At 43.9% G+C, this 27,873-nt stretch overlaps 1 protein-coding gene across 10 annotated transcripts; it reads right to left on the reverse strand.

Annotated features, from left to right (window-relative positions):
• Window positions 1-602: 602 nt before the first annotated feature.
• LOC147902705 (uncharacterized) lies at window positions 603-10,133 on the reverse strand. 10 transcript variants are annotated; one of them, XM_087373732.1, is made up of 12 exons: window positions 9,411-10,133; window positions 5,859-5,909; window positions 3,892-4,158; window positions 3,454-3,546; window positions 3,266-3,355; window positions 3,006-3,089; window positions 2,801-2,878; window positions 2,433-2,682; window positions 2,132-2,267; window positions 1,590-1,684; window positions 1,155-1,278; window positions 603-946 (listed from the first exon to the last, which is right to left on the reverse strand). In XM_087373732.1, exons 3-12 carry the CDS (start codon window positions 4,064-4,066, stop codon window positions 878-880), a joined length of 1,194 nt encoding a protein of 397 aa, XP_087229858.1. In that variant the 5' UTR covers window positions 4,067-4,158; window positions 5,859-5,909; window positions 9,411-10,133; the 3' UTR covers window positions 603-877. The 10 variants fall into 10 exon arrangements, with proteins under 10 accessions (XP_087229858.1, XP_087229853.1, XP_087229855.1 ...); XM_087373727.1 differs by lacking the exon at window positions 9,411-10,133 and adding an exon at window positions 9,200-9,382 and having other exon boundaries at window positions 3,892-4,245; window positions 5,859-5,911; XM_087373729.1 differs by lacking the exon at window positions 9,411-10,133 and adding an exon at window positions 7,509-7,691 and having other exon boundaries at window positions 5,859-5,911.
• Window positions 10,134-27,873: the final 17,740 nt, after the last annotated feature.

The following is a 27,873-nucleotide window of genomic DNA, read 5'->3' on the forward strand; positions in this document are numbered from 1 at the left end:
ACTCTTCCAATATGTCTCCGAGTGATAACATGGCTAACTATTTTAAGGGGGCACATGATGTGACATGTCCTCATACATCCCTTGTATACAAAAGGTATATGGTAGGATTACCCAAGCTAGAGTTCATGCCATGCACAATGAAATGTATGTCGAATGGTCCTCGCCAATGATGAATGAATGGACGGTGCAGGAAGAGAGCGTTTGTAAGATTGACAAGATCTCAGCCCAATGTATGTTCGGAAATAAAAATGCCTTAGTGATGGCCAATAGAAGCTAACAAACAAGCATGGAAAGCACAATGGTTCAAAGCACTTGCTTGCCTCTACTTTACTTGGGGCAAAGCACCTGCTACAAGGATTTCTTCCAAAGAACCACTAGTGAAATGCATGAGTTTGGTAAGACTTTGAGTACTACCACTCAATGAGGAAGGATCTCTCGAAAAGTTATAACAATGTACATAAGCATCTTTTTTTGTTGTAGCAGACCAGAATAGCTGTGCACAATGTTGTGTCAGAAGGAAAACACAAATGCTCCACACAAAAAAATCAGACTCTTTCCAAAATTCAGAAATGGAACATGGCTTCATAAAGAATGATCTGATTTGAATTACGCGACACAAATTTTTACATGACATATCCGTACCCCTCGTCAGGGCCAGTATAGATTTCTGCTGATATATGCATTGCCTGCTTCTACTTCCCATTTAGTACAAGGGAAGAGATATTTAGGGCTTTCCTTTGAGAGCCTCTTTACTTTGTTAGATTGTGCAGCTTTGATTGTCTATCAATTGCAAATAGAGCAACTAGCTTGGTCCTCTCTTAACAGGTTACCTTTGCCTGTAAAAATGACGGGGACCTCAAAAAGTTTAATTTCCCTCTTAACAGGCAATCTTCCCATAATATGCTGTTACAGCCTTGAGTTCATCATGAACATAATTTCTCTCAATCTGCATGGCACAGCTTCCAAAATAAGGCCCATGGACAAATAACTCCTCAGGGATATTACAAAGATTGACATGTTGAACAACGACAATCCATGTAATGAAAAAATGACCTTTCTGTGGACTTGCACAAAGTTGATTGGAGTTTCCAGTTAAACAACTTCAAATCATGATTATAAACAGATAAGAAAATCTTGTGAACTTAAAGTACTACCTCATAAGCAAGCGGAGGGTTTGACAGCCATGACAACTGTGCCAGTTGATCTGAATCAACAGTCCGAGGCAAGAAGAATGCAATACTAGGGGCAATTGACAGAGCTACTTTAAAAAGAGAAAATCTGCACATAACAATTGATCATTAACGAACTAATAGCTTGATCAGGATCACAAAGGGACTATTGGACCATTGAGAACCATGATACTAATAAAACTATTTCAAGTCCTGTGAAAGGCGTGATTCTTGGAATGGAAGTTAAAGGCCAATTCTTAAAAGAAACAGTGATTTCTGAAGAAGGAATCAGGAAATTAAAAACCTATGAACCATATAGCATTTCAGTTATAAGGAATCATTTTCTGAAACTTTTATCAATGCTTCAAGAAGATTGCGAATACGGAATGCAGCTACATCAGGGAAGAGAAAGAAGAATACCCATCCTTGGGCTTCAGCATGGTCTCGATGTTGTACTTTTCTGCTTTTATGTATTCTGGACCTCCCCATGGTGGAGAGAGAAAAACAACATCTGCCTGTTACAGGATTTAACAAAAACCGACATGGACCTTCAGAACCCTTACAAACCCTAAAGCCAATGGAATTTATAGGACACTTCTTACTGCAAAGTCCTATAATCATGGTTGGATTAAAGGACAAAACTAAGAATATTTATAGCCTCTCAACATGATGAGAAAAACCAAAAAAGCTCCACCCACTCAATAAGCTTGTGAATCAAAACCCACAAAGCATAGCATGACAACAGCTCAGAATGCTGCCAAAGCATCTATTATGAGGATCCATATTTAGAGAGAACTAGCCTTGAAATTGTAGACCTACACCCCCCCCCCCCCCCAAAACAGCAGCATGTACATACTCCTTTGATTAAGGAACTTCTAGAATGCTCTCGACTTGTCATCCCACTCATATACTACAATTGTTTTTCAGGAATCAGAAGGCATGGTTGTAAAGTGCAAGCAAACCTGAAGAGAGGGAGCCAGCTGGAAAAAGTCCCCAACAAGAAAGTCTATTCTGTCCGCAACACCATATATCTCCGCATTGTGCCGGGCATATTCAATTTTCTTTGGATCGATATCAATTGCTATGACATGGAGGTTCCTGGAAAAAAACAGAACATCCTAAAAACTTTGCAAAACACTTTCACTCCTGCTTTTACAAGAATAGATAATGGTATTCCAACCTTCTATGACATACGTATACGGAGACTAAAGAGATAATATCCTTTCATTCAAACTTTTCAAGGTCATATTTGTAATGACTTACTGGCAAGCAAACTGGATGGCATTACCACCCACTCCGGTGAATGCATCAATCACAGTACCAGAACCACAATGTGCAGCCTGGTGTTTTGCAATCTCTTCAGGTGTGACAGAAAACAAGCCTTCCTCATCCAGCTTGATTCCATGATCAAAACGAGAGAAAAGACTATAGCGCCGAAGCCAGTATTTAATGACATCTGTGCGAATCTCTTCAACCATACCAGGTAAAAGCACCTTGTCACTTTCATTACACACTGTCATAATTAACCAAGGTACCATGAAAAGTAGTATCAGAATCTCTTGAGTCAGGATTTTCTAACTTTGAGCTGAAGAATCTGGTGAGAAATAGAGAGCATAGGTAGGAATACTTACATCTTTTCATGACCTCAACCTGTGCCAGTAATTTATTTCCTTCTCGCTCATGAAGAACTTTCTTGCTGGGAATTCCATCTACGTCAAACGAGTATAAGAGTCAAGCAAAGGCTAGGCAAGATAAAGTGCCCTACCCACACAGAAAGGCAACAGAAAATCCCTGCGACATTAATGAAGGCTGAAGCATGTAATAAGAGAACTGTACCTCGTTTGAATTTTACTGCTCCTTCTGAAACTTTGATTTGTCTTTTCTTTTGTTTCCCCTCACACAGACCCATTACCCGACCAACTTTCCAAAAAAGAAAACCAACCGGCAAAATCTCACTTTGATGATTAAATAAAATATACGCGTCAACCTCATGAATTGAATCCTTTTCTTGCAAGCATTGCTCTGAATGGTTCAGTCAAAATTTCAGAAAGAAGAGAGATACTAAATAGCCTCTGGCTTGCAGTGAGAACACCTACAGCTTTTAAAGAGGGTGGCTTTGATCAAGTGCTTCAACCGCTCTTTTCTTCCCTGCACCTGAAGTAATACCCTTCCATTTTCTGCAGAAACTGCATATGGCAAGGCGTTACATAATGAGAAAACTCAAATGAACTTAATCTCTTCTTTGAACACCAATTTAGCTATTGTAGAAACAAAGAAAACTCACAATGCGTAAAGGCACCATTTTTGACAATCTGCCGCCTCTGACACTTTTGAATAGAAAGTACATCCATGACTCCAGCATCCTCCAGAACAGACGCTTGAGTTTTCATCAGTCACATCACAGGAGAAGTTTATAGTGAGTTACATTGGCAATTCTACTCTCAGTTCAAAGGGTAGGAGACAAGCTCACCCAAATCAAAATTTCTGACTAATGGAATTTCCAGTGGCTGTGCAACAAGTACAAAAAGAAAACGGGATTTCAACAGAAAGAAGTTGATTTCACATTTAAGGCTGGCCAGGTAGGCTGTATGATCACATCGGATTTGCAGGTAGCAACAGAACAGAATAATAAAGAAATGTGGCCTAGGTGCAAACAACTGAACACGAATCTAAAAAGCTTTAATGACCAGCTAGATATTCTGTTTTAAGCTTAAAAACTTACAAATTTCCTTGATGGTCAAAGGCTCCATGTGTCCACAATCTTCAAGATCCACTTCATAACCATTTTCCTCGAGTTTTGCATCCAACAGCTCAGACCTCACACTAACTTGGAGCTCCAGAATGCTTTTGTCTTGGCCAAGAGGCCTTTTGAGGCATTTCTCAAATTTTTTTGCCATTGAGTCTATGACTTCTAGTTCAATAGCTGAGCCTTGAAAGCTTAAACGAACCCTTCACCCTCTGTTTCTCATGCTACTTCTTGTAGTGCAGACTAAAACCACAACTGCATCAATTCACATGCACAACTGCACATTTCAGAGTTCTGAGGACTTGCAGGGAGACGATGGTGGAGTCATACCTGTAAGCCATGATGGGATCGATGAGCACAATAATTTAACAGCCATTTATTATATTTACCACTGAAGGCACCATGCCAAGTCCACTCACTGTCCTTATAACAAGCTGTGTCAAAAGCAACAGTAATATAAAGCACATGCAGTGGAGATGCGTTTCTCCACACCAAACAAAAAACACATCTCTCCTGAGCTGGCCGTTTCCGATATGGAGAAAATGGGTTCGCGGAAATGGAGAAGACAGGCTCGGGGGGGGGGGGGGGGGTGTTCCAAGGTAATGGATTGGCTTTACAGCAAACTGGGCTCTCACATGCTGCAACCATTTTCACTCCCTTGAACAGCTCGATCAATTCCATCCACCAGTTCCTCTCCGCCACCTCACCCACCAAAATCCCCCTTTAGCTGCTCTAAAACCGCCCCGGTATAAAGATCTATGAACAATGAAGATTAGATTTTGATGAAGATTTGTCTGATCACCGCAGATACAAATTTTATTGTTTTTGTTAATCTGTTGCCTCCCCTTCAGCACTACCCAAGAAACCCCTTCAGCTGTATTTTTAAGCACTTCTTGCAGCTCAAATTAACTAAACCACTAGTCGTAACATTAATAAAAAATAATTTATAAGTTTCCAACCTGCAGCCTCTTTAATACTGCAACGAGTCTGGGCCTAGGCTCTCTCTCTCTCTCTCTCCACAAAGCTAACGCCAAAATACTACTCTCTAGTAGTTAGCTTACCGTTGATGCCGCACTGCACAGGTCATTAACTCATGCAGTATCTCTTTCAAGGCAATTAAGTCTAGGAGATGCTAAAATCCGTACACTCTTTCATGATGCTTGTAAAGAATAGATTTTGCAGGAGTTAAGGTATCGCTGGTTCCAACCAATGGCGTCATATTGTTTTCCTGACAGGGAAGCAAATTCATGCAAACACTTTAACCTATTCCAAGGGCACTAAAAATCATAATTGATGGTTTAAGACAAGGGTCTACGTAGGGAGTCAGGGACTCGAGATGTGTTTGTCTTTAACTTCTTGTTAGCCTTGCGCAAGCGTTCACGCTACTTGAAAGCACCTTAATACTTGGGGACCTACCGCCACCGAGCACTAAAGTGTATTATACAGGAACATGGATCACATGACTGACCAGTCGAAGATTCGATTCAAAGTCGTTTTCCTTCTAGTTCTCTCTCGCTCGCTCTCTTGCCCGCCCCGCCCCCCGGCGGAGAACAATCCTTAAGGCACTCATTAAACCTGCCAGGAGTGCAGGGGCACGAATCTCTCAAAGTATGGACTATACCGAGCCTCGCTAATCGAGGCGCAGTACAGATTATCCATACTAATGAAGGCCACACAATCGCACGCTGCCCTTCGACAACCAAAAGTCATCCCGATTCCCGCATTCTAAAAGTACACGTACGATCAATCGCCTAAGCTTAAAAGTGGTTAAATGAAGTCCACATTGGTCTTCGTCACTAGAAGCAAAATCGCAACCTGTCCCGTGCTTAGAAGCAAGTTTTAAAAACAGGGGAGAAAAAAAGCTCTACGTAATCTACATTCGAGACAGTTCAAACAATTGCTTTGTAAGGCTTAAGGCTATATGTAGGAGTTTCGAAGCTGACCTTACACCCCTTAGCTTGTTCGTCAGAAATCGGTGCTTTCCTTAGCTGCATCTCTGGAAAAGAAATAGTTGGGCATAAAATTCCTATCCGCAGCATCAACCAGGAAAGAAACAGCCAATTATGAAGTGTGATATACACTAAACGTTAGTGCTTCTAAAGGTATCAATTGCCACAAAAGAAGCGCGTACGTTGTGGCAACAGAGGATACCCCGCAATATTCTTCAGATGCAAGTAACTTATAATATCTCATGCAGAATGAAGCCAGTCACTGGACAATCCGAGACAAGAAATGCATAAATTTGAATTTTAACTCATATCGACACGACAAACAATCTCTAAAAACATAAATCACATAAGTTATCGGCTAGCCGGAAGAACCCAAAATCGGACCTTTGACAGATTGTTACATATGCTCCGAGTGAGTTGAATTACACAGCAAAAGATTCAAAACGCCATATCATGCAGAACCAAAACTCATCTACGATTTTGTCTATCGAAGCCAATCTGTGTGTGGCACAAAGTAGTGCGAAGTTTTTGGATCGACTCTGTTGGGACCCAGTGGATTGTCGTAGCAAGACGAAAGTAAAGCTATGGCTTTGAGTGTTGAATAACTGCTAATACGTCTGATTGTGTTCACAAGGAATTGGCCAACGAGATCCCAAACAAAGAAGATTGCATCAAGAGGGCTTCTCTGTGAAGGGTCCTTGTTCTGAGAGTCTCTATATTATCTATCAAGACGAACAATCTTTGAGGTAGTGGGTGCATGGAAACCTGCCTGGAGGCGAACGCTCCCAGTGCATGGCTGTGATTTACTATTAATGTCTAGCTAAAAAAGTTTCCCCTGCGCCAACTACTTCGCCTCTAATATATCCCAAAGACGTACATTTTACCGAGCTCTATCGATCTGCCAAACTACAGCCTTGATCAAATTACCACGATAACAATGCTGCGGGAACGGGGATAAACAAGCTGTAGCTAGGTAGCGCTGTGAGAGGCAGCTTACATCTTCTGCCAGTGTCCCCGATCAAGCGAGCAATACAAGCTCCTGCATGCAAAAGGCGAAGGCTGAAGGAGCTGGGAAAGGCAACTGCCGCATTACCATATTAAGAGGGAGACGAGATTGAAATAGTTATATAGTCCGCCGTCAATGCAAAAAATCTTGATTTCTGTCCTCTTAAATATGTTTTCGAGAGGTGGCGCCCTCGATACAGAAATTGAGGGGTGGAGTTTTTAAAAAACCCAAAACCCCTCGTTAAAGGAATGTAGGTCCAGATGAATGCGGGGTTGTGCGGATAATGATGATGGCCGGGAGGCTAAGTAATGCAGGCACCATAAAGCGGGAGCCCATTAAGCATACTTTTTTACAAGAAAATGAGGGGAAGAAACTTCGTTGCAGATGCTGTGAGGGGATGTGGGACGAGGAAGGCAGAGAATTATGGAGCTATGGAGCAAGCCGGGGGGGGGGGGATTGTGCAGGGGGGGGGTGAGTGGTAACAGTTGAGAGTGAGTAGCAATAGTGTTTAAGAATGCTGTGGCGAGAGTGAGGGAAAGCTGTGGCAAAAGAAGGTGATGATGATGATGATGCAGCAGAGTGTGGCAAAAAAGAGGGGGAAGAGGCGAGAGAAGCAAGCAAAGGGGAGGAGGACTTACGACTGAGAGGGAGGGAGGTGGGAGAGAGTGCGAGGGAGTGCAGAGGGGTTGAGCTGAGTGTTTGAAAATTCAAAAAGGAAGAGGGGAAGAAGTCACGAGCTCCAAGGGGATTGACGTGGGTGGTAAGAGGAGGAAGGAAGAGGACAGAGGAAGAAGGGAAGGGGAGGGGAGAGGAGGAGGAAGAGGAAGGGGGGGGGGGGGGGGGGGGGGAAGGAGGAAGGTTGGTGTTGTGTAGTGTGGAGGGTGATGAGGGGAATACTTAGTAAGTAGGGGGAAGGCTGGTTGGGCATAAAAAGGGTGCGGGGGAGAAGGCTGGATTCCTTGAAAGCAAAGCTGGCAACTTTCTTTTAGGGAGAGAGAGAGAGAGAGAGAAGGTGAAGCGTGTGAGATGTGCAAGGGAGAAGGCCAAAAAGCAAAGAGCTCACAGACACACACACACACACACACACACACAGACAAAGAGAGAACAGTAGAATATAGGCCCTGCCTCTCCTTGCTTTCATCCATCACCATCTTTCTCCCATAGAGCCACATGATCCAGCTCCACTTCCAGCTCTGCATGTATTCCGACTGCTCGTTCGTGTGGCCTCTTTGGCGAGCTTTGTGTGCCTCCCTTCCTTCCCCTCTCAGTCCTCTCCCCCTTTGCATGTTCCACCTTGCCAGCTCATTACATTTCACCCAGAAAAAGCTCTCCCCCCCCCCCTCCGCTTTTGCCCTGCCTCAACGTCGATGCAAAAAAGAGCTTTGCCCGAACCAATTTGTCTATGCCAAAAAGGGTTCCCCCTCCACACCACACACACACTATTGCTATTATATACTCTACATAAACTAACACAGAAAACTCACCCACAAACGCACCTTGTTTCCTGGCTTCATTGTTCACGTCCCCATATCACGCCTTTATACACCCGTTTTTTCTCTCTTGCCAATCATGAGGATAATAAATCTCTCTCTCTCTCTCTCTCCACCACTAATACTACAATGGATGATGCTAACAATGGACACACTCTCTCTCATGAAGGATCGTGAACACCATCTCTCTCTCTCTCCATCACTATAATGGACACTCTCTCTCTCGTGAGGGATCATGAACACCATCTCTCTCTCTCTCTCTCGGTTTACATCAAGTTGTACTATAATGGATGATGCTAACAATGGACACTCTCTCTCTCGTGAGGGATCATGAACACCATCTCTCTCTCTCTCTCTCGGTTTACATCAAAGTTGTACATTCTACACCAGCCCTCTCGCAGTCTTTCTATGCTCCTCTCGCAGTCTTTCTATGCTCCTCGGATTCATGATGCGATGGTTGATGGCTAGAAAAACGTCCATATGCAACCCGGTTTGAAAAGCCCTCTCCTTAGTAAAGCCCTCCCCCCCCCCCCCCACCTTTCTTTTTCCCTCTCTCTCTCTCTCTCTCTCCCCTACATCTCTTCTCTCTCATTCTCCTCCCCTGCAGACTCTTTGCTCCCTACCTATCTAGCCACTTTAGCTAGCCATTCCCTCGTGCGACTGACGATGGGATGGTATTAAAGGGGGGGAAAAAGAAACAAGCGGACCAAATTCTCTCTGTCTATATGCTGCTGTCAATTGATAAATTGATGATGTGACGCCCACAAAAGGCCAATTGAGACTTCTTTCTCCCCCCCTGTCGCTTCTCTCTAAATCTATGAGCCCTATGAGCCTATTACCGAGCTCTCCGAATAAAATTGACAAGGATGGCGGAAATATGCGGCTGCAGTGTTTCTTCTGGATTCGGTCGAACATCCTGGATTTGTCGCTGTATCTCAAAACTGGAGTTGTACTTCTTTTTAAAATTTCAATTGCAAATGTTGCTGTTTTGTCTCATGGTGTGTGTGTTCTATGAAAAATGACTGTCCGAGTAAAGTTTTCTTGATTTACTGCGCGATGGTGGTGTGCTGATGAGGATTTGCAATTGCATCTTGTCTTTGTTCCCACCCTCTCCCTCGTGTTGCTGTGTTTGATGATAATCTCCACTCGCTAAAAACGGCCCACTTCCTTCTCACGCCTCTAAACTCTCAACCGACTGCTCCACGTCCCCACACAAAGGCACACAGTCAAGATGATAAAATCACTCTCCCCAAAGCCATCCATCCTTCAAATGCTGTCAAACAATTTCTGTTATCATAAGGAGACAGTGTGCCATTAACATGCTCATTTTTTAATCTGTGCTCTGATATTCCAGCCTATCGTCTCGCTGCTGCTCTTGACCACTTTTGGTCCTCAGCCCACTACGCCCACCCGGGCCAGAAAGGATTCTGGAGTTAAAAAGGCAACACCTCGACCCTCGCTCTTCATACGCTTTTCCCACGAGCTTCTTCGTAGCTTCTCTGGCCGTGCATCCCACTATAAAAATATCACCCCTCCACTTGCATTAAAGCATACGAAATTGGCATCCGGATGCTTGCTTTTTTGCCCTCCCCGCAGCCATGCATCGGACCGGTCTGACTGCAGAAAGAAAATGTCCCCGGTGCCCCACCCGTCTCCACTTGCATTTCAGAGCACGAAACTTTCACCATGCATTTCATCAGGATGCAGAATTCAGAGCTGAGGTTTTCATTCATGAAACCGCCCTCCACTTGCATTGCAGAGCACGAAACTTTTCACCGTGCATCAGAATGGTTTTCATTCATTTCATCAATCAGCTCACCCCTCCCAAATGTCACAGCCAAGGTCGCGCACTTGCACGCTCCCGAATCGACATACACCTAAATCGTCCCACTTATGACATCTCGGTTCCCGATCAGCCATCCTCATTCCCAAGTCAGACTCTAGACCCCTGGTCTACGGTCAGCAGAGCGTTCCAATGTGTATCACCTTCGACGGAAATGTGCTGCCCACATCCCAGAAATATGCTGCCTACATCCCAGGCCCCGGTGCCCAGGGTACTACCTTTCGAGTCAGTCAGGCTGAGCCCCCATCATGGATACTGAACGTCGGGACGAACTTCAACGTCTGCTGAAATGGTCAGGACTCAGGAGTCACCCGGTAGCATCTCTAGCCTCGCAGTTTTCACGATAGAGAGAGGAACAGAGGACCACCGATCCCCTGAAATTGATTGATCCCCGTACGTAGCACCTGAACAGGGAGTCTCACCGTTAACCAGCACCAAAATCACGCCTTCTCACGCTTGCACACTCCAGTTTCAGCTGGTTTATTATTTGCAGCATACCCGGGAGTTGAGCCAATACCCCCAAAAGTCCAGACGAATTTGCAAAGCGTCTGCAGTGCTCACACAACTCTCCAGGAGAGGCAAGCATGATGTGAAAGCAGTCACCCAAATATTCGCCGGGGGTATAGAAGGCTCCTCAAGTTCTGAAGCACACTATTCCGAGAGGGGTAATCGCAAGTTTCATGGGTGTGCAGGTTCCCAGGGCTGAATGCGCGGGGATAGGGACATGAGCAACGACTCTAGAAAGGACCAACCCAAAGACTACACAAATCTCCAAGGCAAAAAGCTTGACTACTGCTGAAATGGTGGGAAGCAAATTCCGAAAGGCATAAAAAAGGACAACGTCTCCAAGGAAGACGGCGCGAAATACAAAAGGGTGGTGGAGACCTGCGGGCAAAGGGCATGAGCAGGGGAGCAATGCGTTGGGAAAGGTAAAGGGAAAACCAGGGAATATGGAAGGAAAGGTGGAGGGAAAAGGCAAAGGAGATGGCAGGCAAACAGGGAATGAGTGGAAAGGGGAGACGCTACGGCATGCCAGATTCTTGCGAGTGCTCTCTCTCATCCATCTGCGAGTTCCACGAGCAAACAAAAAACGTCCATCTTCCCTCTTTCCTTCCCTTCCCTTCCCTTGCACTGCCTGTGAATCTGTATTTTCTATTGCCCTCGCCTTCCCTCTTCACCTTGTCCCTTGCCGACATCTCGCTCTCCTCGCTACACGTGATTGGCTTATCCCAACTCTTTCCATGTGTGTGTGTGTGTATGTGCGAGCTTGTGTGCTTGTGCGCATGTGTCATTTCACTAAAAACGAGTGTGTGCGCATGTGTCATTTCACTAAAAACCAATATCACCGCTCTAATCCAAGTGCTCCTTTCTTGATTTCCTTATCCATAGTTCCAAACCTTGGCCTCTTATGCTCACATGTCCTTCCTTTCCACCAGCTATCATGAATTTGGCAACATAATTAAAAGTTAATCAAAATCTCCCTTGTCACTAATCTTTAAAACAATTTCACATCAATCCACAAAAGAAGGCCCTCATGGATGCAGGCAATCATGGTTGGCCATATGATCCACAAGTACATGGGAGTGAGATACACATCAATGGATATGTTGAGTTGAGGGTATGTGAGATATAGGCCAAGCATGCTTCAAATGGGATCACCTCACCTTAAATCTATGTAAGATATAGGCCAAGCATGCTTCAAATGGGATGACTCCACCTTGATCACATCTTCACACTCCATACCATTATAAGAAGGCCGAACATTAACATAAACAAGAGCATTATCAACAATTAGAGTAAGAGTCTATGGGTAGGACCTGCTAGTACTATTTGTAAGAGTGAGCACCAATGCCACTCTCAAAGGCACTATGTTCATACAAGGGATATCGATACCCACCTTTGGGAGTCCGTTGCTTGCCCTCCCTCCCCCATCAAGCAATAGACTCTTAAAGAGATTGGCTTGCCCTTCCTCTAAGGATTACACTCCATTGCATGTGGGTGCTTGGGGTCATCATAAGATTGTTAGCACCATATGCAAGCAAGTCCTTCACATATGGCTTACCACGTGCCCCCTTGAATTCATAGTGCTCTCTCTCTCTCTCTCTCTCTCTCTCTCTCTCTCTCTTATGTACACACACCCATGCACATGCGCATGCACACACGCATGCATATGTGCATTTTCATGTAAGAAAAACCACAATTTAATACCCACCATCTATGCCCATAAAGGCATGCAAAAGTGTACCTCTTTAAAACCTCTCTTTTTTCTCTAGTCAATCATGTTCCTTTAATAACTCGAAAAATGAGTTTGAATTTTAACAATCACAAATTTGTCATGCTAAAAGAAGTAAATGCCATATTTTAACTCTAATGTATTTACCTTCACTTGCTTTCATGTACACAATTTAATATATACATGACATTTGGTGTGCACGCTTCATATAATCTTATTTTTCCTAAATGTATATGAACGATCACTTCCATATATAGGTTGGTCAGTCGCCAATTACATCATTGGACTTGCTAGCAAAACCTCGTGTTGCTGCAATGAATGTATTATATGGAAACTTGTAAAAGAGCCATCTTGCTAGGCTCAGTCTTCTAGAACATTGACCACAACAAAACGTGTACTCATGTTGTTTCACAAGGATCAAGCTAGACACTACAACGATACATTCCGTTTAGATGTTCTATCACCATTTATAGAATTTTATTTCCTCTATCATGGGGAATGTCAAAGTTTTCTAATGTCTTGGCCATATATATTATCCTAGCCAATCAAACAACCTTTTTGTGATGTATGAAACCATTTAAGAACATGACAGATATACAATCAATGATTGAGAAGCACCAAAATTATTTTATCTCTTTCAAACTTTTAAAATGTTTGTTACAAAGTCATGATAATTTCTTAGAAAGATAAAGCCAATTCCAACTTGTTTAGAGACTTGAGCTTTCATGTCAAATATCTTTATAATGTCAAATTATGAAACCACTTAGCATTGTATTGAATCAGCTAGAAGAACATCTTACTAGATTACCTTTTCACATAAATACCAAAGAACAAATTAATTCCAATCCTCTTGTACTCTTGGAATAAGACTATTATTTCCCCCCCCCTATTTATTAGTTCCTCTAAACTATTGTGAGGGTTCACCAAAGCATCAAGTTCATATGGTAGAAATGGAACTAATATTTACAATGACAATGGGGGATGTAACATTCTCAATCATTTTTATATAGGGATTTTTGCGTACACTTTTCATTCATGGTAGTGGCCATAAATTCTTTATTCCATATTAGGACATCCACATGAGTCAATTCTCCACTAATAAAGTGATTATGAACATAAACCCCAAATTTAAAGACAAACCCAATAATGCATATCTTCAAAATATCATCATTAAGCTTTGAAAGTCCAAAAGGGCAAAGGATGCCATGTACCCCACCCAACCGCAACTTCGCACAAATAAAACATTACACTGATGACTAATTGTACTTACAATGTGAATATTGAAGGACATATCTTATTCATAGGTTTTATTACTAGAAAGGTGTCTCAAAAAGTAGTTCCCCACATATATGTAGATGGCTAGCTTTTTGTGAGTGAGAAGCCCAACAAGGGTATATAGATGGCACTGGGAATTAACAAGACCAAACTTTGCAACCTTCCATCCATTACCGATAAGAAAATCAATCACATGTATATTTTACTCTCATGAGAGATTCGCTTTTTTTTTTAACAAGAAAGATTCTTATTCCCATATGTGTCATCTTATTGTTGAAAAGTTAATAAACAAATCATCATTATCTTCCATGCACAACATAAGATGGCTAATCTATCAATTCACCAAAGATCTATCTCTCAAATAGTTGGATGATGCACATCATAAAATTGGTTGAGACATCTATGTGGAATTTCCTTGGATGTCATCATCCCTTCATAAAGTCACTTTGTTTTCTAACCAATTTTAAAAACCTATTAGCATCATCTTATAAATCATTTTATGGATCAAATAAAAATCCTCACTTTATATGTTTATCAACAGCATATTTATCAATTTGCAAAGGAGTGTCTTGGATCCCTTTGGAATTGTACTCCTATGCTCTTTTCTAGTGAACAATATTTTCTTCTACTATTCTTTCCTATAAATAAGGGCTTCAATGGTAAAAATATAGAGGTAATACTAGATTGAAATTAAAGAACATATTGAAGCTTAAATGAAAATCCTTCTTCTTGAATGGTGTTATCATAAGTACCAATTAAAAATACAATTTCAAAATGCTAGAGAATCTTTCTCAAAACAAGATTTGAACCCAAGTATTCAAATGAGGGATTTTGCACAATTGTGCATGAGTTAATGATAAATTGCACTAAACTAAGCTTAATGATTACACAACTCCTTTATATTCATCATGGCATGCAATCAAGCATGAAAAGCAAGATGAAAAGGATAATTTCAATTAGAGATATAAAAGAAGCCCATTCATGTCAAAGCATGATCAAGTGTATCCATTTCTTTTAAGGTTTTGGGAATATATTGCACATGGGTAGCTTATTGGAGCCATTAGTTATGCGCTGCTTAACAAACTTATTGTTTAAACTAATCTACACATTCCAAAAATGTGATGCACAAGATTACAAACAACCCAAATCACACACTACACTAACATTTGGAACTTAGTCTCAAGAAAGTATGTTCTATAAAATGCCTTGTCTAACTACTTCATCATTGCTGTAATAAAGATGTCTCAAAAAATATCACTCTACATAGCTAAAGTTTAGAGCTTTAAAGCTAATTTGACATTCCATTGCAAATTTATTTGCATTCCTCAAGTTTATTAAAGGTCTTATCAGCCCAAGGAAGCTTGGGATAGAGGTTTTGTAATAATTAATACTTCCAATGAATGAAATCAAATCATTATGGGATTGGGGAGCAATGAATAATTCATCAGCAGCCATGCGTGCCATGCTTGTGTCCCTCTTTGTTTCATACCCATGCGCATATGCATCCTTCCCATGAGAGCACTTAAAATCCATGCAATTGATAATAATTTTTATGTTCTTTTCAATAGCTAGAACTGCATGCATAATCAAACAAAGCATATGACACTAAGTAATTCTCATTTTTGGATTAATGTAATCCAATCTATGGATATAAAGTTATAAACTTGAGAAGGGTGGATCTAAAAAAGGTTAAACAAATGTGGAAACTATGCAACTCAAGGTTCGTGGGTTACTTAGGTGGTTTGAGTGCTATGATTATATAGAGGAGTCACGATTTCAATTCTTCTGTAGAAACTGGAGGCTATCCTTTTTGCCATGTCCTCCAACCTTGCAGAGTAACACAACACCAAACCAAGACAAACTGAAATCATCCTAAGAAATCCAACCCAATAGATTGACCAGGACTCCGAATGAATGGACTACCAACTAATGAGACCCAATTCTGATGACTACCTCCACATGTCTCTGGCTCTAAATGCAAACCACACTACACTCCAATTGTAGGTGCACACATGCTGACCAAGAGAACCAACTCTAACCAAAGGTACTATATAATGAGCTAAAATACCACCCACTAAATTGGTTGATTGTACCCCCACAATGACTGACCATGGGACTTTCAAGAAGACTAACCCCTATTCAAATGAACTAGGAATGTCTGTGTGGAGAGATGGAGGTGGATTATGGAGGGACAGAGCTTCCCTCCAACTTAGCCTCAGCTTCCAAATCTAGCCATACCTCGACTCTTGCGAGCTTGGCATTGACTTATGGGACTACTCGTGCGCATGAAGTTCCTTGTCATGCAATCTATAGCTCTACCAACTCTGTACCCGAGATGTTGGCTGATGAAAGCAACCTTTGTTTCCCAAGCTTCACTCCAAACAAGGAACTCTTCTCGCTTCTGAACTTCCCACCCCTCCCTGAGTAAAAAGAGATATTTGATGGAGAGGAACAATTATCGAAGCACCGCATTCATGGAGGAGAGTGAGCAAGCCCAACTACTTGAGAAGAGGGTAGACAAACCTCAACCAAGACCGCATGGCCCTTGTACTCGGGCATGGGTTCAAGAATATGTCTCCATCTCATGATTGTAATGTGCATTTCTTGTCACAAGTGAATGCAACAACACAATTAATCCCTTCACGAAGATTGGGACCTCAGGAGAATGAATTCCCATGGAAGAAATCCAAACCAACACACCTACCAAGAACAAGCCCTAACCCTCTCAACACTCCATTTCTTATCTCAATGGTAGAAATAAACTCCTCACAAGGACTTTTTATCATCACTCAAGCAAAATCCCAACCCCCTTTCATCACTCAATGGAAAACCTACTACTAAGCATACCACATAATAAATCCCAAAGGTGATAAGTGCCTTTGTTCCCAAAACAAGTGAGTGATACCCATATGTGTTGACACTAATCATCCATCAAATAAATAAGCCCAATACACACAAATAATGATTAGACAAGTGAAGTGCAAGTGCTAAATAAGTGAGAAAGCCTTTTTAGTGAGTACACAACCATGGTAGCCGCTTATATGTGGAGCTCAGACCCTCATGGGTTGTGTAACCCATGAAAATAACAAGCAGGCAAACCACCTGACCCTCTCATCAAGTCCTTAACCCTCAATTGCAAGTGAGAACTCTACGCAAGTGCAAAACTCACCAACTCTTGGGATATCCACCACCCTCACACTCTCTAATAGGATCAATGGCGAAACCCATAACAAAACTCAAAACTCCAAAGATAGAGACAAATGCCATGTTTGATCTGAAAGAGAACCATTATAAAAGTTAGTGACACAACTCATCCCTATTATAGGGGGAGCATAGGAGTGGGAGAGAGAGAAGGTGTAAGAGCATGGGGGAAAGAAGAGAGAGGAGAGAGCAGGAGGAGGGAGGAGGAGGAGAGAGGAGGAGGAGGAGGAGGGAGGAGGAGGAGGAAGAAGGAGGAGGGAGGAGGAGAGGGAGAGGGTGGGTTGCAAGGTTGGAGGAGAGGGGAGGAGGAGTTGCAAGGTTAGGACATGCTTTTGGACGTGGAGTGCAAGGAAGCATGGAGACTTGAGACAAATGCTTGGAATACCAAAGCAGACTCAACACAATGCCCCAAAGAGTGTGGGCTTCATTCCATTATGGGGTATTTATACAAGTTGGAGAGCTTCTCTCTTTGCATGTAGGAATTGTAACACAAAGTTATAATACAAAGTTGTAACACAAAGTTGTATCACAAAGTTGTAACATGAAGTTGTAACACAAAGTTGTATCACAAAGTTGTAACACAAAGTTGTAACACATTCTCTTTCTACATGCAGAAGTTGTAACACAAAGTTGTAACACAAAGTTGTATCACAAAGTGGTAACACAAAGTTGTAACACATTCTCTTTCTACATGTAGAAGTTGTAACACAAAGTTGTAACACAAAGTTGTATCACAAAGTTGTAACACAAAGTTGTAACACAAACTTGTATCACAAAGTTGTATCACATTCTCTTTCTACATAAGTTCATGTTGGCACAGAGTCAACATACTCCCGGATCCATTTTATTACCCGTCCTCGGGTTATGGCTAATTGCAAGCATGTACCTGGGTTGCCATGTTTTTAGTACAGTGGCTGTGGAACTTGTGTTGTGCCAGTCGATCCTGCTGTAAAGCCTTAGCACCATACAATTTTTGCACAGTTTCCAGGTAGCCTGTATCCACCATTTGCTCGAATAGAGATATGTGGCATGCCTCTAAGAAGATCACTCTTTGATAGAGCCAGCTTGTAATCTGAGCATCAACCCTTTCATTGGGATTAAAGCTGAGTGGAGGCAAATGGGAATCAAGGTAACATGGGACCTCCAGAATGAATTCCAATGTTTTACAGAATATAGCACTTTGGGGAAGGAAGCGATCAATATTGCTGCGCATTATTTGTTCATGCTGCTGAAGTGCTCGGACCATTGTGCCTTGGATATTCCATTCTACACCAGAGTAGGGTTCGATCATTGGCCAATGAATGACTCGATCTTCAGCCAAAGTGTGTATGTTGGCTTCCCATTTTTTACGCCGTGGAACTGCATAGAACTTGGGATGGGTTCTGAGACATGGAGGTGCCCATAAGTACTCTTTTAAGAAGATTACATCAAAGAGCTTGGGAGGGTGCCAATCAGGTTGTGGATCCAACTTGCTAATCCAACCTTCACTAATTTGATGCTGACGAAGGTTGGTATGAAAGTTGTCCAGGGTCCATCCACCTCGAGTTTTCATATCATGATATTTGCTCCAAAATTCCTTGATGGGGTTACTGGGAAGTGGTATCTCATCAAAATCATACCCATCATTGGAACTTGGCATGGGCATACGAATTGGATTATCCGGATCCTGATATTCAAAATCAAATACTGTGTCATTTTCTGCTGATGGAAGCACCAGAAGTGTCGGAGGTGAAGATGAGGCAGGGAGAGAATTGGGGGACATTGGGGAGAAATATGGTAGAGTGATAGTGGTGGAAGGGGGAGCAGAGGGGAGGGGGGGAAGAACTGGACAAATGGTTTGAGCAGCTTGGTAATCCTCAAGGGTAGGATTAGCAAGGGAGGGGAAAAAGCTAGGTGTGAGGGGCTCGTAAGTTTGTGAGTGTTGGGTTAGTTGAAAATAATGAGAGGCATGAGCATAGAGACGATGGAGGGAATAGATGTTAGGATGGAGCTCGGGAAGGTTAAGAGGGTGGTAGCAGCAAGGGTAAGTGAGGTTATGATGTTGGCTGAAAGAGTGGTTAGATATGGAAAGTTGGATGTGAGATAGGCCTTGTCATCTTTCAACACTTCTTTTTGCTGGTGCGATGTACTCTACCTTGAACCTTGGAACCTCCTTCTAAACCTGGAACCTCCTTCTAAACCCTGGAACTCCTTCTAAACCCTGGAACTCCTTCTAAACCCTAGAACCTCCTTCTAACCCTGGAACCTCCTTCTGAACCCTAGAACCTCCTGAACCCTAGAACCTCCTTCTAAACCTTGGAGCTCCTTCTAAGCCTTGGAACCTCCTTCTAACCCTGGAACCTCCTTCTGGACCCTGGAACCTCCTTTTAACCCTGGAACCTCCTTCTAACCCTTAAACTCCTCCTAAACCCTACAACCCCCAATGAAGGCGAAAGCCTTCATTACCTCAACCATGATGATACACATTCCTTTTACACATGCATGCACTTTGTTTGCTTACCACACTTAAGCCTACGTCTCTCACCGGAACACGACTCGAGGTCCTAAGCTACACGTATACTACAACGACAACCCCAATATATCTGTAGGTGACAAAAAGCCTCAGAACCCTGCATACTGAGGGAACCTAGCTCTTCCTACGAAAGCAGTAGGAAAGAGCCAACATTTGGCACCGTTGCCGGGGAGCTGATTTGCTAGAGATTGTCGTGGAAGATGTGTCATCCAATGCTCTAGGCACAATTGGTTTAATAGCTCCTATCCCCACATTCACCCTGACTGCAGTGTCTCGATTCTAGATTGTCAGTCTATCAGTTCCCCAGTCATGGAGGACTGATGCTTCCCGTATCCAAGGACGTCCAGTAAGATTTGATAGGATTTTTTGGGGAGATCCAAGATTGTGAATCGAAGGGAAAAGCAAACTCCTGCGATCTTTGTGGACACGCCATTCACTATCCCCAAGGGTTTAGCCCGTGAATCATCGGGAAGGCGTATGTTAAAATTAGCCTTTTGCATTGGTGGGAGACCCCATTCTTTGTAGAGCTCCTTGGATAGGACATTTACACCTGCTCCACCATCCACTATGGCTTGGACCTCATTATATGCCTTGTGGATCAAAGGCACAGTAATGTTGTGTATGTCATCTCTCTCACCCATCCGCACAGGGATATCTTCAATGTCATTCATAGGTGGAGGGGGATTTGCGAGTTCAATCCATCCTTTGAAACTCTCCTAGAGATTGGGACAATTCCGTAAGAGGATTCCAATGAGAATTGACACAAGGCAACTCAGGATGCTAGAGAGTGTGACTCCTTCAAGTTGACGTGGTGGTACATTCTGTTGTGGATTTTGTTGTTGGAACACAAAGGCTCGAGTATAGCATCAATACTTTGCGGGGCCAAGTCATGGATTGGGTCTTGAGCTTATTTCTCAGCCTCAAATTGAGCTTATTCATTTTGGACCCATTGTTGAAGTACCTGAAAATGAGCCTTCTCCACCTCTGCATGCGGGTATGGAGCTTCTTTTATTTGAGGCTCGAGAGTTGATGTGGATGAGCTCGGCTGCTCATTGCTTAACAAAGGTGGAGGCACTTGTGCTTTCTTTTTCAGAAGGCGCTTTGGTTGGATTAGAATGTTAGGGTCCTTGGTGGCCTCTTTCTGTTGGCATGTAATTACATTGACAGGTTGTGACTTTACACTTGCCGGACCCAGACTTTGATGGTCCACCCCAATGATGCCGATGGGGACATCAAGCTTAACCTCTGTTTGTTCTAGGATCTTATTTTTCATGGGACAATCCATGCACGCATGTCCTATGCCACAATCTCTGCAGAGTGGTTGGAAAGTAGCTGGGCTACCACGATGAGGGCACTCTGCGATTCGATGATTTTCTCCACAACCGTAACACTTGATTGGTGCTCGAAATGTGTTGGGTCATACTTGATTTGCATAAACTGGTATTAGACCCTCTGCACCTTCTACATAGTACACTGGGTACTCTGCTTCATACTCAAATGGCGAGTCTACCTCCTCGGCTTGTAATTGATGTATTGGAATTGCCTGAGGAGCTAGATTTGGTGCTCTTGGGTATGGTCATGGATTTGGATTCCTGAGTAGTTGTGGGACTTGTGTCCGAATGGGTACAGGATTTAGCCTTGGAGTTGGGGGCGCTTGTGCAAGTGTCGGTTGCCTGTACACTGGTATGGGTGCCGCTTGGTATTATTGAGGTCGAGGCGGGTTGTTGCGCCGTCGATGATCAGATATGGCACCACAACCTTGGTGGTGGATTTGCTTGTGCAGTGATCCTGGATTTGAGGACCGGGCACTCATTTGCTGTATGATTTGCTAGGCAGTGTGGACACCAGACATTTTCTCGCCGTGGATATGTCTAAGTTGGCGGTTGAGACAAGTGGAGTTTTTGATCCATGGCTTGCATCATATCTTCTTTCAGCTTCATGGTCATGGCCTCTAGGTGATGATCTTCATTGGATGTTTCGGCAGTGTCCTTTGATTTACCCTTTTTCGAGCGCTTATCTCGTGTATTAGACTTGTTGTCATCACTGCTAGTGTCTGAGTCGGTCATGCCATCCTCGATGTCAATGGCTGCCGCATGAGCAGCACTAAACATTTCATAGCTGCTTATCTTTTTCATATCCTTTCGGATTTTCTTTCTGAGTCCTGTAATGAACCATGCCGTGAGGTACTTTGAATCTAGGCGTGGGTCACATTTGGCGATTAATCGTTTCATCTTACCAAGGTACGTGCGTACATCTTCTCTCCGGCCTTGTTCGATCTTGCTGAGTTGGAGAGCGGGATCATCTTGTAGCCTCTCCGTTTGAAAGCGTCGTTTGAATTCGGTTTGAAGTAGTTCCCATGTGGTGCGCTCTTCCACTAGAAGGTCTAGGTACCATTCAGGCACTTCATCAGTTAAGGCCATGGGAAACCAAGCCACCTTGGTTTCATGGGATTGATCTCCACCTGCACGGCATGCGGCATCAAAATGCTGGAGGAATCGGTTGGGTCTCCCGTACCATTATATTTGGGAAGTTCCAGTTTTCCCAAGGGGCGTCGGTCTTGATTGTTGTTATTTCTTCAATTGAAGAAATTGTCAGCCTCGGCATTGAGGTCGATATCCTCATCATTGTCATGATGGCGTCCAGCCATGTTGGGTCGTGGAGGAGTTAAAGGGAGTGGTTGAATCTCAGGGGGGGATTCGGGGTAAAGGATTGGTGGGGGCGGTTGTTGCAGAAAAGTTATTTGCAGATCTGGCAAGCATTGGAGTCGAAGGCATTGGCCGGAACGTAGCTGCATGCAGATTGGGTGAGATTTGCCAAGGGTGTCTCTGCCACAAGTGCGGGTGTGGATGTAGTGTTGTTGGGAGGGTTAGAGTGGTGTTAATTTTTGTAGTGACCGTCATGTTAATAAAGTGCCTAAGATTGTCCTACGTGTGTAGGAAAATGTGCTGGTGTAGACGGATCGTTAATCAGAGGTTACGGCATGAAGATATGAGCAAATTTGTGCGAAACGGGGCCCACACGGGGGCGTGAATGAGCGAGTGTTAGGGATGCCAAAATGGTGTGCAAATGGTTGGAAAAATACCCCGTAGCGTGGTGTTTTTGTGTGTGAAATTTGGGTTCAAACGGGGTTCAATTTGGGTCCCAAACGAATGAGTTACAAGGGGTTAATGTAGGGGTAAAATTGACCTTGGGGGGGGTTCTAAAGGTGGTGTGAATGGACTTGAATTCCAACTGAGGGGTTGGAACCAAGTTAATCCAGTTAGGTTAACTAACCTAGTTGTCTAGTTAGATGCCTAACAGTTAGTCTAACCTAACCTAGTTAATGTTAAACTGGCCACAGTTAGTGCAACTAACCTAGTTAGGGTAACTAACTAACAGTTATACTAACTGAGCTAAGGGTAAAACTAACATAATGTAGGTTAATACTAACCTAACTGAATGCACTAACTATAGTTAGTGACTAACTGAAGGTTAGGTATATAACCTAAGGTAAACTAAATCGAGGTTAGACTAACCGAACCTTAATGGGATTAACCTAACCTAGGTTAGGCTAATCCGAGGGTTAGGTTAGGGCTTTTTTTTTTTAATATGGGTACTTTGGGGGGGGGGCTTCCCCAACGGCGATGCAGGGGGGTGGGTGGCGGGGTTTTGAGCAGGGGGGGAGGGGAGAGGGGAGGGTGAGAGGGGGGCGGCGGGACGCGATCGGGGGGTGGGGGGGTTAGAGGGGAGGGTGAGAGGGGGGCGGGTGATGGGCGGGGCGGCGGGCGGGGGAGGGGGCGGGTGGTGATGCAGGGGAGGGGAGGGGAGGGGAGAGGGGAGGGTGAGAGGGGGGCGGGTGGTGGGCGGGGCAGCAGGCGGGGGAGGGCGCAGGCGGGGCGGCGCTGCGGGGCAACGCCGTGGGAGTGGGGAGGGTGCGGGCGGGCGTCGGGGCGGGTGCGCCAAGCCGGCGCTACCGCTGGCAGGGCAGGGCACCATCGACGCGCCACCTTGGGGATGGCACCGCTGCGTGAGCGCCGCATGGCAGGGCGGCTCTGCAGGGCGGCCGGGGGTGGGGGGGTTACAGAGAGGGGGAGGGGGGTGGTAGAGAGAGGGGGCGAGAGAGAAGAGGGAGGGGGGTCGTAGAGAGAGGGGGGGTAAGGGGGAGGGGGAGAGAGAGAGAAAGGGGGGGGGAAATAGAGAGAGGGGGGGGAAGGAGAGGGAGGACGAGAGAATGAGAGAGAGAGAGAGAGAGAGAGAGAGAGAGAGAGTTTTTTACTTCGTAGGAACAATCCCAAGGAGCCAATTCTGACTCATCCGAAGTCGATCACAAAGGATCGAACACCACACACACAACGACACAAACCAGAGCCTCAACCACCAAAATTCACGTGGGTTTTACAAAACTTGATGGGGAAGGATGGCTTATACATGGAGAGAGAGAGAGAGAGGATTTTACTTCGTAGGAACAATCCCAAGGAGCCAATTCTGACTCATCCGAAGTCGATCACAGGGGATCGAACACAACACACACAACGACACAAACCAGAGCCTCAACCACCAAGACCCACGAGAGAGTGAGAGAGAGAGTAGAGAGAGACAAGAGAGAGAGGGAAAGAGAGTAAGAGAGAGAGAGAGTGTGTGTGTGTGTGTAAGAGAAAGAGAGAGAGTGAGAAAGAGAGAGAGTGAGAGAGAGAGAGAGAGAGAGAAAGAGAGAGAGAGAGTGTGAGAAAGAGAGAGAGAGAGAGAGAGAGAGAGAGAGAGATAAATAGAGAGAGAGTGTAAGAGAGAGAGAAAGAAAGAGGGAGGGAAAGAGGGAGGGGGTGGTGGAGATGGAGAGGGGAGGGGGGGAGGGGGTGGTGGAGATGGAGGGGGGAGGGGGGAGGGGGTGGTGGTGGTGGTGGTGGAAATGGAGGGGGGAGGGAGAGGGGGAGGTGGAGATGGAGGGGGAAGGGTGTGGTGGGGATGGAGGGGGGAGGGGGAGGGGGAGGTGGAGATGGAGGGGGGAGGGGGAGGGGGAGGTGGAGATGGAGGGGGAGGGGGAGGTGCAGATGGAGGGGGGAGGGGGAGGGGGAGGGGGTGGTGGAGATGGAGGGGGGAGGGAAAGAGAGAGAGAGAGAGAGAGAGAGAGAGAGAGAGAGAGAGAGAGAGAGAGAGAGGGGGAGGGAAAGAGGGAGGGGGTGTTGGAGATAGAGGGGGAAGGGGGAGATGGAGGGGGGAGGGGGAGATGGAGGGGGGAGGGGGAGGGGGAGGGGGAGGTGGAAATGGGAGGGGGGTAAAAAAAGAGAAGAAATAAAAAACTCTCCTCGGCAACGGTGCCAAATGTTAGCTCTTTCCTACTACTTTCGTAGGAAGAGCTGGGTTCTCTCAGTATGCAGGGTTTCGAGGCTTTTTGTCACCTACAGATATATTGGGGTTGTCGTTGTAGTATACGTGTAGCTTAGGACCTCAAGTCGTGTTCCGGTAAGAGACATAGGCTTAAGTGTGGTAAGCAAACAAAGTGCATGCATGTGTAAAAGGAACGTGTATCATCATGGTTGAGGTAATGAAGGCTTTCGCCTTCATTGGGGGTTGTAGGGTTTAGGAGGAGTTTAAGGGTTAGAAGGAGGTTCCAGTGTTAGAAGGAGGTTCCAAGGTTCAGAAGGAGGTTCTAGGGTTAGAAGGAGGTTCCAGGGTTTAGAAGGAGTTCCACGGTTTAGAAGGAGGTTCCAGGTTTCAGAAGGAGGTTCTAGGGTTCAGAAGGAGGTTCCAGGGTTCAGAAGGAGGTTCCAGGGTTCAGAAGGAGGTCCAGGGTTTAGAAGGAGTTCCAGGGTTTAGAAGGAGGTTCCAGGGTTAGAAGGAGATTCCAAGGTTCAGGGTAGAGTACATGGTGGAGAACTCGTCTCCCTCGTAGATCATGGAGTTTAAGGAATAAGGAACAAAGGGTTTAGGGGGAGCATAGGAGTGGGAGAGAGAGAAGGTGTAAGAGCATGGGGAAAAGAAGAGAGAGGAGAGAGGAGGAGGAGGGAGGAGGAGGAGAGAGGAGGAGGAGGAGGAGGGAGAGAGTAGGCAACAATGTTACTACATGAATCCAAATTATGCCAAGCAAGTCAAGGCTAAACTTGTCAAGCTAATTCGAAGAAGTTTCATTTATGCCATTGACACAAGTGATTGATTATTTTCTATTACAGCAGTACCCAAGAAGAATGGTAAACTCTAAGTTTTTATGGACTACAAGAAACTCAAAGCCCAAATTGTACCACATCCGTTCCCAATTTCATTAATAGATGGAATCTTGAACCAAGTTGCCGATCACGAGATGTATTTGTTTGTGGATGGCTACACTGGCTATAGTCAGATATCTATTGCCACCAAGGACCAGTCATCAAAGGCTGCATTTACTACAAAACGGGATGTGTATACCACGAAGTTCATGCCATTTGGACTGTAGAATATGCCATCAACTTTCCAAAGATTCATGTTAGAAATGTTTTGACACAACCTGATTGAGATCATTACTATTTACTTGGATGATTTGTGTGTGTACACATTAATGTCTACATAGCTTGGATACTTGGGCAAAGTCTCTGATAGGTGTAGCCAAGTAGGTATATCCTTGAAGCTAGCAAAGAGTGTCTTCTATGTTTGAGTTGGCATACTACTCGGTCTGTAACCAGCAAGAAAAATGGATGGACTACATTCACAAGCAACAATATGTTGACGCATGCATCATCACCATCATTGAGTTTGAAGACTCTTAGTTGTCTCATAAATTATTGAATGTTTAGAACATCCTCTATCTTTGGGGCTTGTCTCCTCATTTTGCATGAAAACAAATGCAAAATTTCTTGGCTTGAACAAAGGGCTAATGCATGAGACAAGGGTCTAATGCATGAAAGAGGGACAAAACATGAGAATGTGCATTTCTCTCATTCTTTAAAGATTTTTCTTTCCATTCATTTATTTCAGGCTTTTCATTCAAATTTGCCATGAATGCCATGTGAATAATTTACATGATCATTAAAAGACTAATCTATCGATCAAAATCACATGCAACATTATCATAATGTTTCCTTGAGACTTTTCCCTTCTCATATTACCATCTATAAGCAACTACATTCAATTCCTCCTAAACAACACCAAAACTGTAGCATTTCATTGCATTTATGGGAAAGTTCCTTTGCAGGCTAGAACGTGTGCTAGCATGACTTGTTATTCGAAAAATTTTTCCTAACATGGAGCAAAAAATTGATGTAGAGTTTGGATATTTTGATATCGCTAATGCGTCCGGAGAGACTCCAAACCCCAAAAATGACTTTTGAATCACCAAAATCGGACTCTAAATGAGGGAGAAATGACATTTTCAAGGGGTTTTTTTGCCTTGATCTAGGCGCAAAAAAAAAAGTTGTTTTAGGGGTTTAAGGGCCCTCCAGACACGTTGCTGATGTTGGAAGATCCACATTTTGCATCAAAATTTTGGAGGGTTTCGGGTCACTCCAGATGCATTGGTGTGACCGTGTTTACACAAAAAATGTGCCCAAAATTGCATTAACATTAACATCATCATAATTTTTCCTTGAGACTTTTCCCTTCTCATATCACCATTTACAAGAAACTATATTCAATTCCTCCTAAACATCACCAAAACATGTAGCATTTGATAGCATTTCTGGAAAAGTTTTTTTGCAAGTTAGAATGTCCCTTCTTTTGTTTTTTGTCAAAGTTCATTGGAGTCAAGAAGAGTGCAGGCAACATACCCCACAACTACTCATAGCTAGTAGTTCTTGCTAGTTATTCAACTAAACAGGAAATGTATTGTCTACTATCGGTGTTCACCAAAGCGTTTGACCACCAAGTCTAGCAAGTCTTCAACGGGAAAGCACATTGAAATTTTGGCCCATAGTTGTACATGATCAGGTATCACTTGGCATCTGGCTAGATTCCTTGGTCCCCTTTGAATGCTAGATTGCTCAAGATCCTACCCCGGTTGCCTTTCCTCCTATCCTTGTTCTTGTACTGTCGAGACTCAGCTTTTGCCAATAGTTCTACTTCCATTGCTGCCACATCAAGTAATGCTCATATTGGTCGTTTGCATGCTCTCTTCATACGATTTCACCCATGCAACACAAACCCCATCAGTTCTTTGATGTGGTTCTACATCCGTAAGAACGCTAGCCAAGCAATCATCAAAGTGCAAGAGAGAGCATCCTTCTACTGAGCACTGTGCACGCATCGGTCACCAAGCACTAAGTTACCAGTACTTGGGGAGTGTGCACAATTGAACGTCAACATACTAAAAGTATGGATGGAAAAATGCATCCTTTAAAAAAATCAAAAGGCAAATGTAGTCATCATGTCAAACAATGTATAAGAAATTGGTCATGGCCAAGGGTATATTGGTAGTGATTAATCATCTCATATGACAAGACATAAATAATGGTTTGAAAGGATCCAAGAATGTGATCTATGCAATTAATAATATACCACCTCCTAC

Source organism: Dipteris shenzhenensis, chromosome 4, assembly GCF_047967505.1.
Source record: "Dipteris shenzhenensis isolate YYH24624 ecotype China chromosome 4, Dip_SZ_1.0, whole genome shotgun sequence".
NCBI classification, from domain to species: Eukaryota; Viridiplantae; Streptophyta; class Polypodiopsida; order Gleicheniales; family Dipteridaceae; genus Dipteris; species Dipteris shenzhenensis.

Excerpts from the sequence above, each read along its gene's own strand:
- LOC147902705 (XM_087373732.1), bottom strand. The coding sequence starts at position 4,066 with ATGGCAAAAAAATTTGAGAAATGCCTCAAAAGGCCTCTTGGCCAAGAC. Across the intron at positions 2,879-3,005 it reads AGCAGTAAAATTCAAACGAG|ATGGAATTCCCAGCAAGAAA; the intron begins GTACAGTTCTCT and ends CGTTTGACGTAG. Across the intron at positions 1,279-1,589 it reads ATGCTGAAGCCCAAGGATGG|ATTTTCTCTTTTTAAAGTAG; the intron begins GTATTCTTCTTT and ends TGTTATGTGCAG.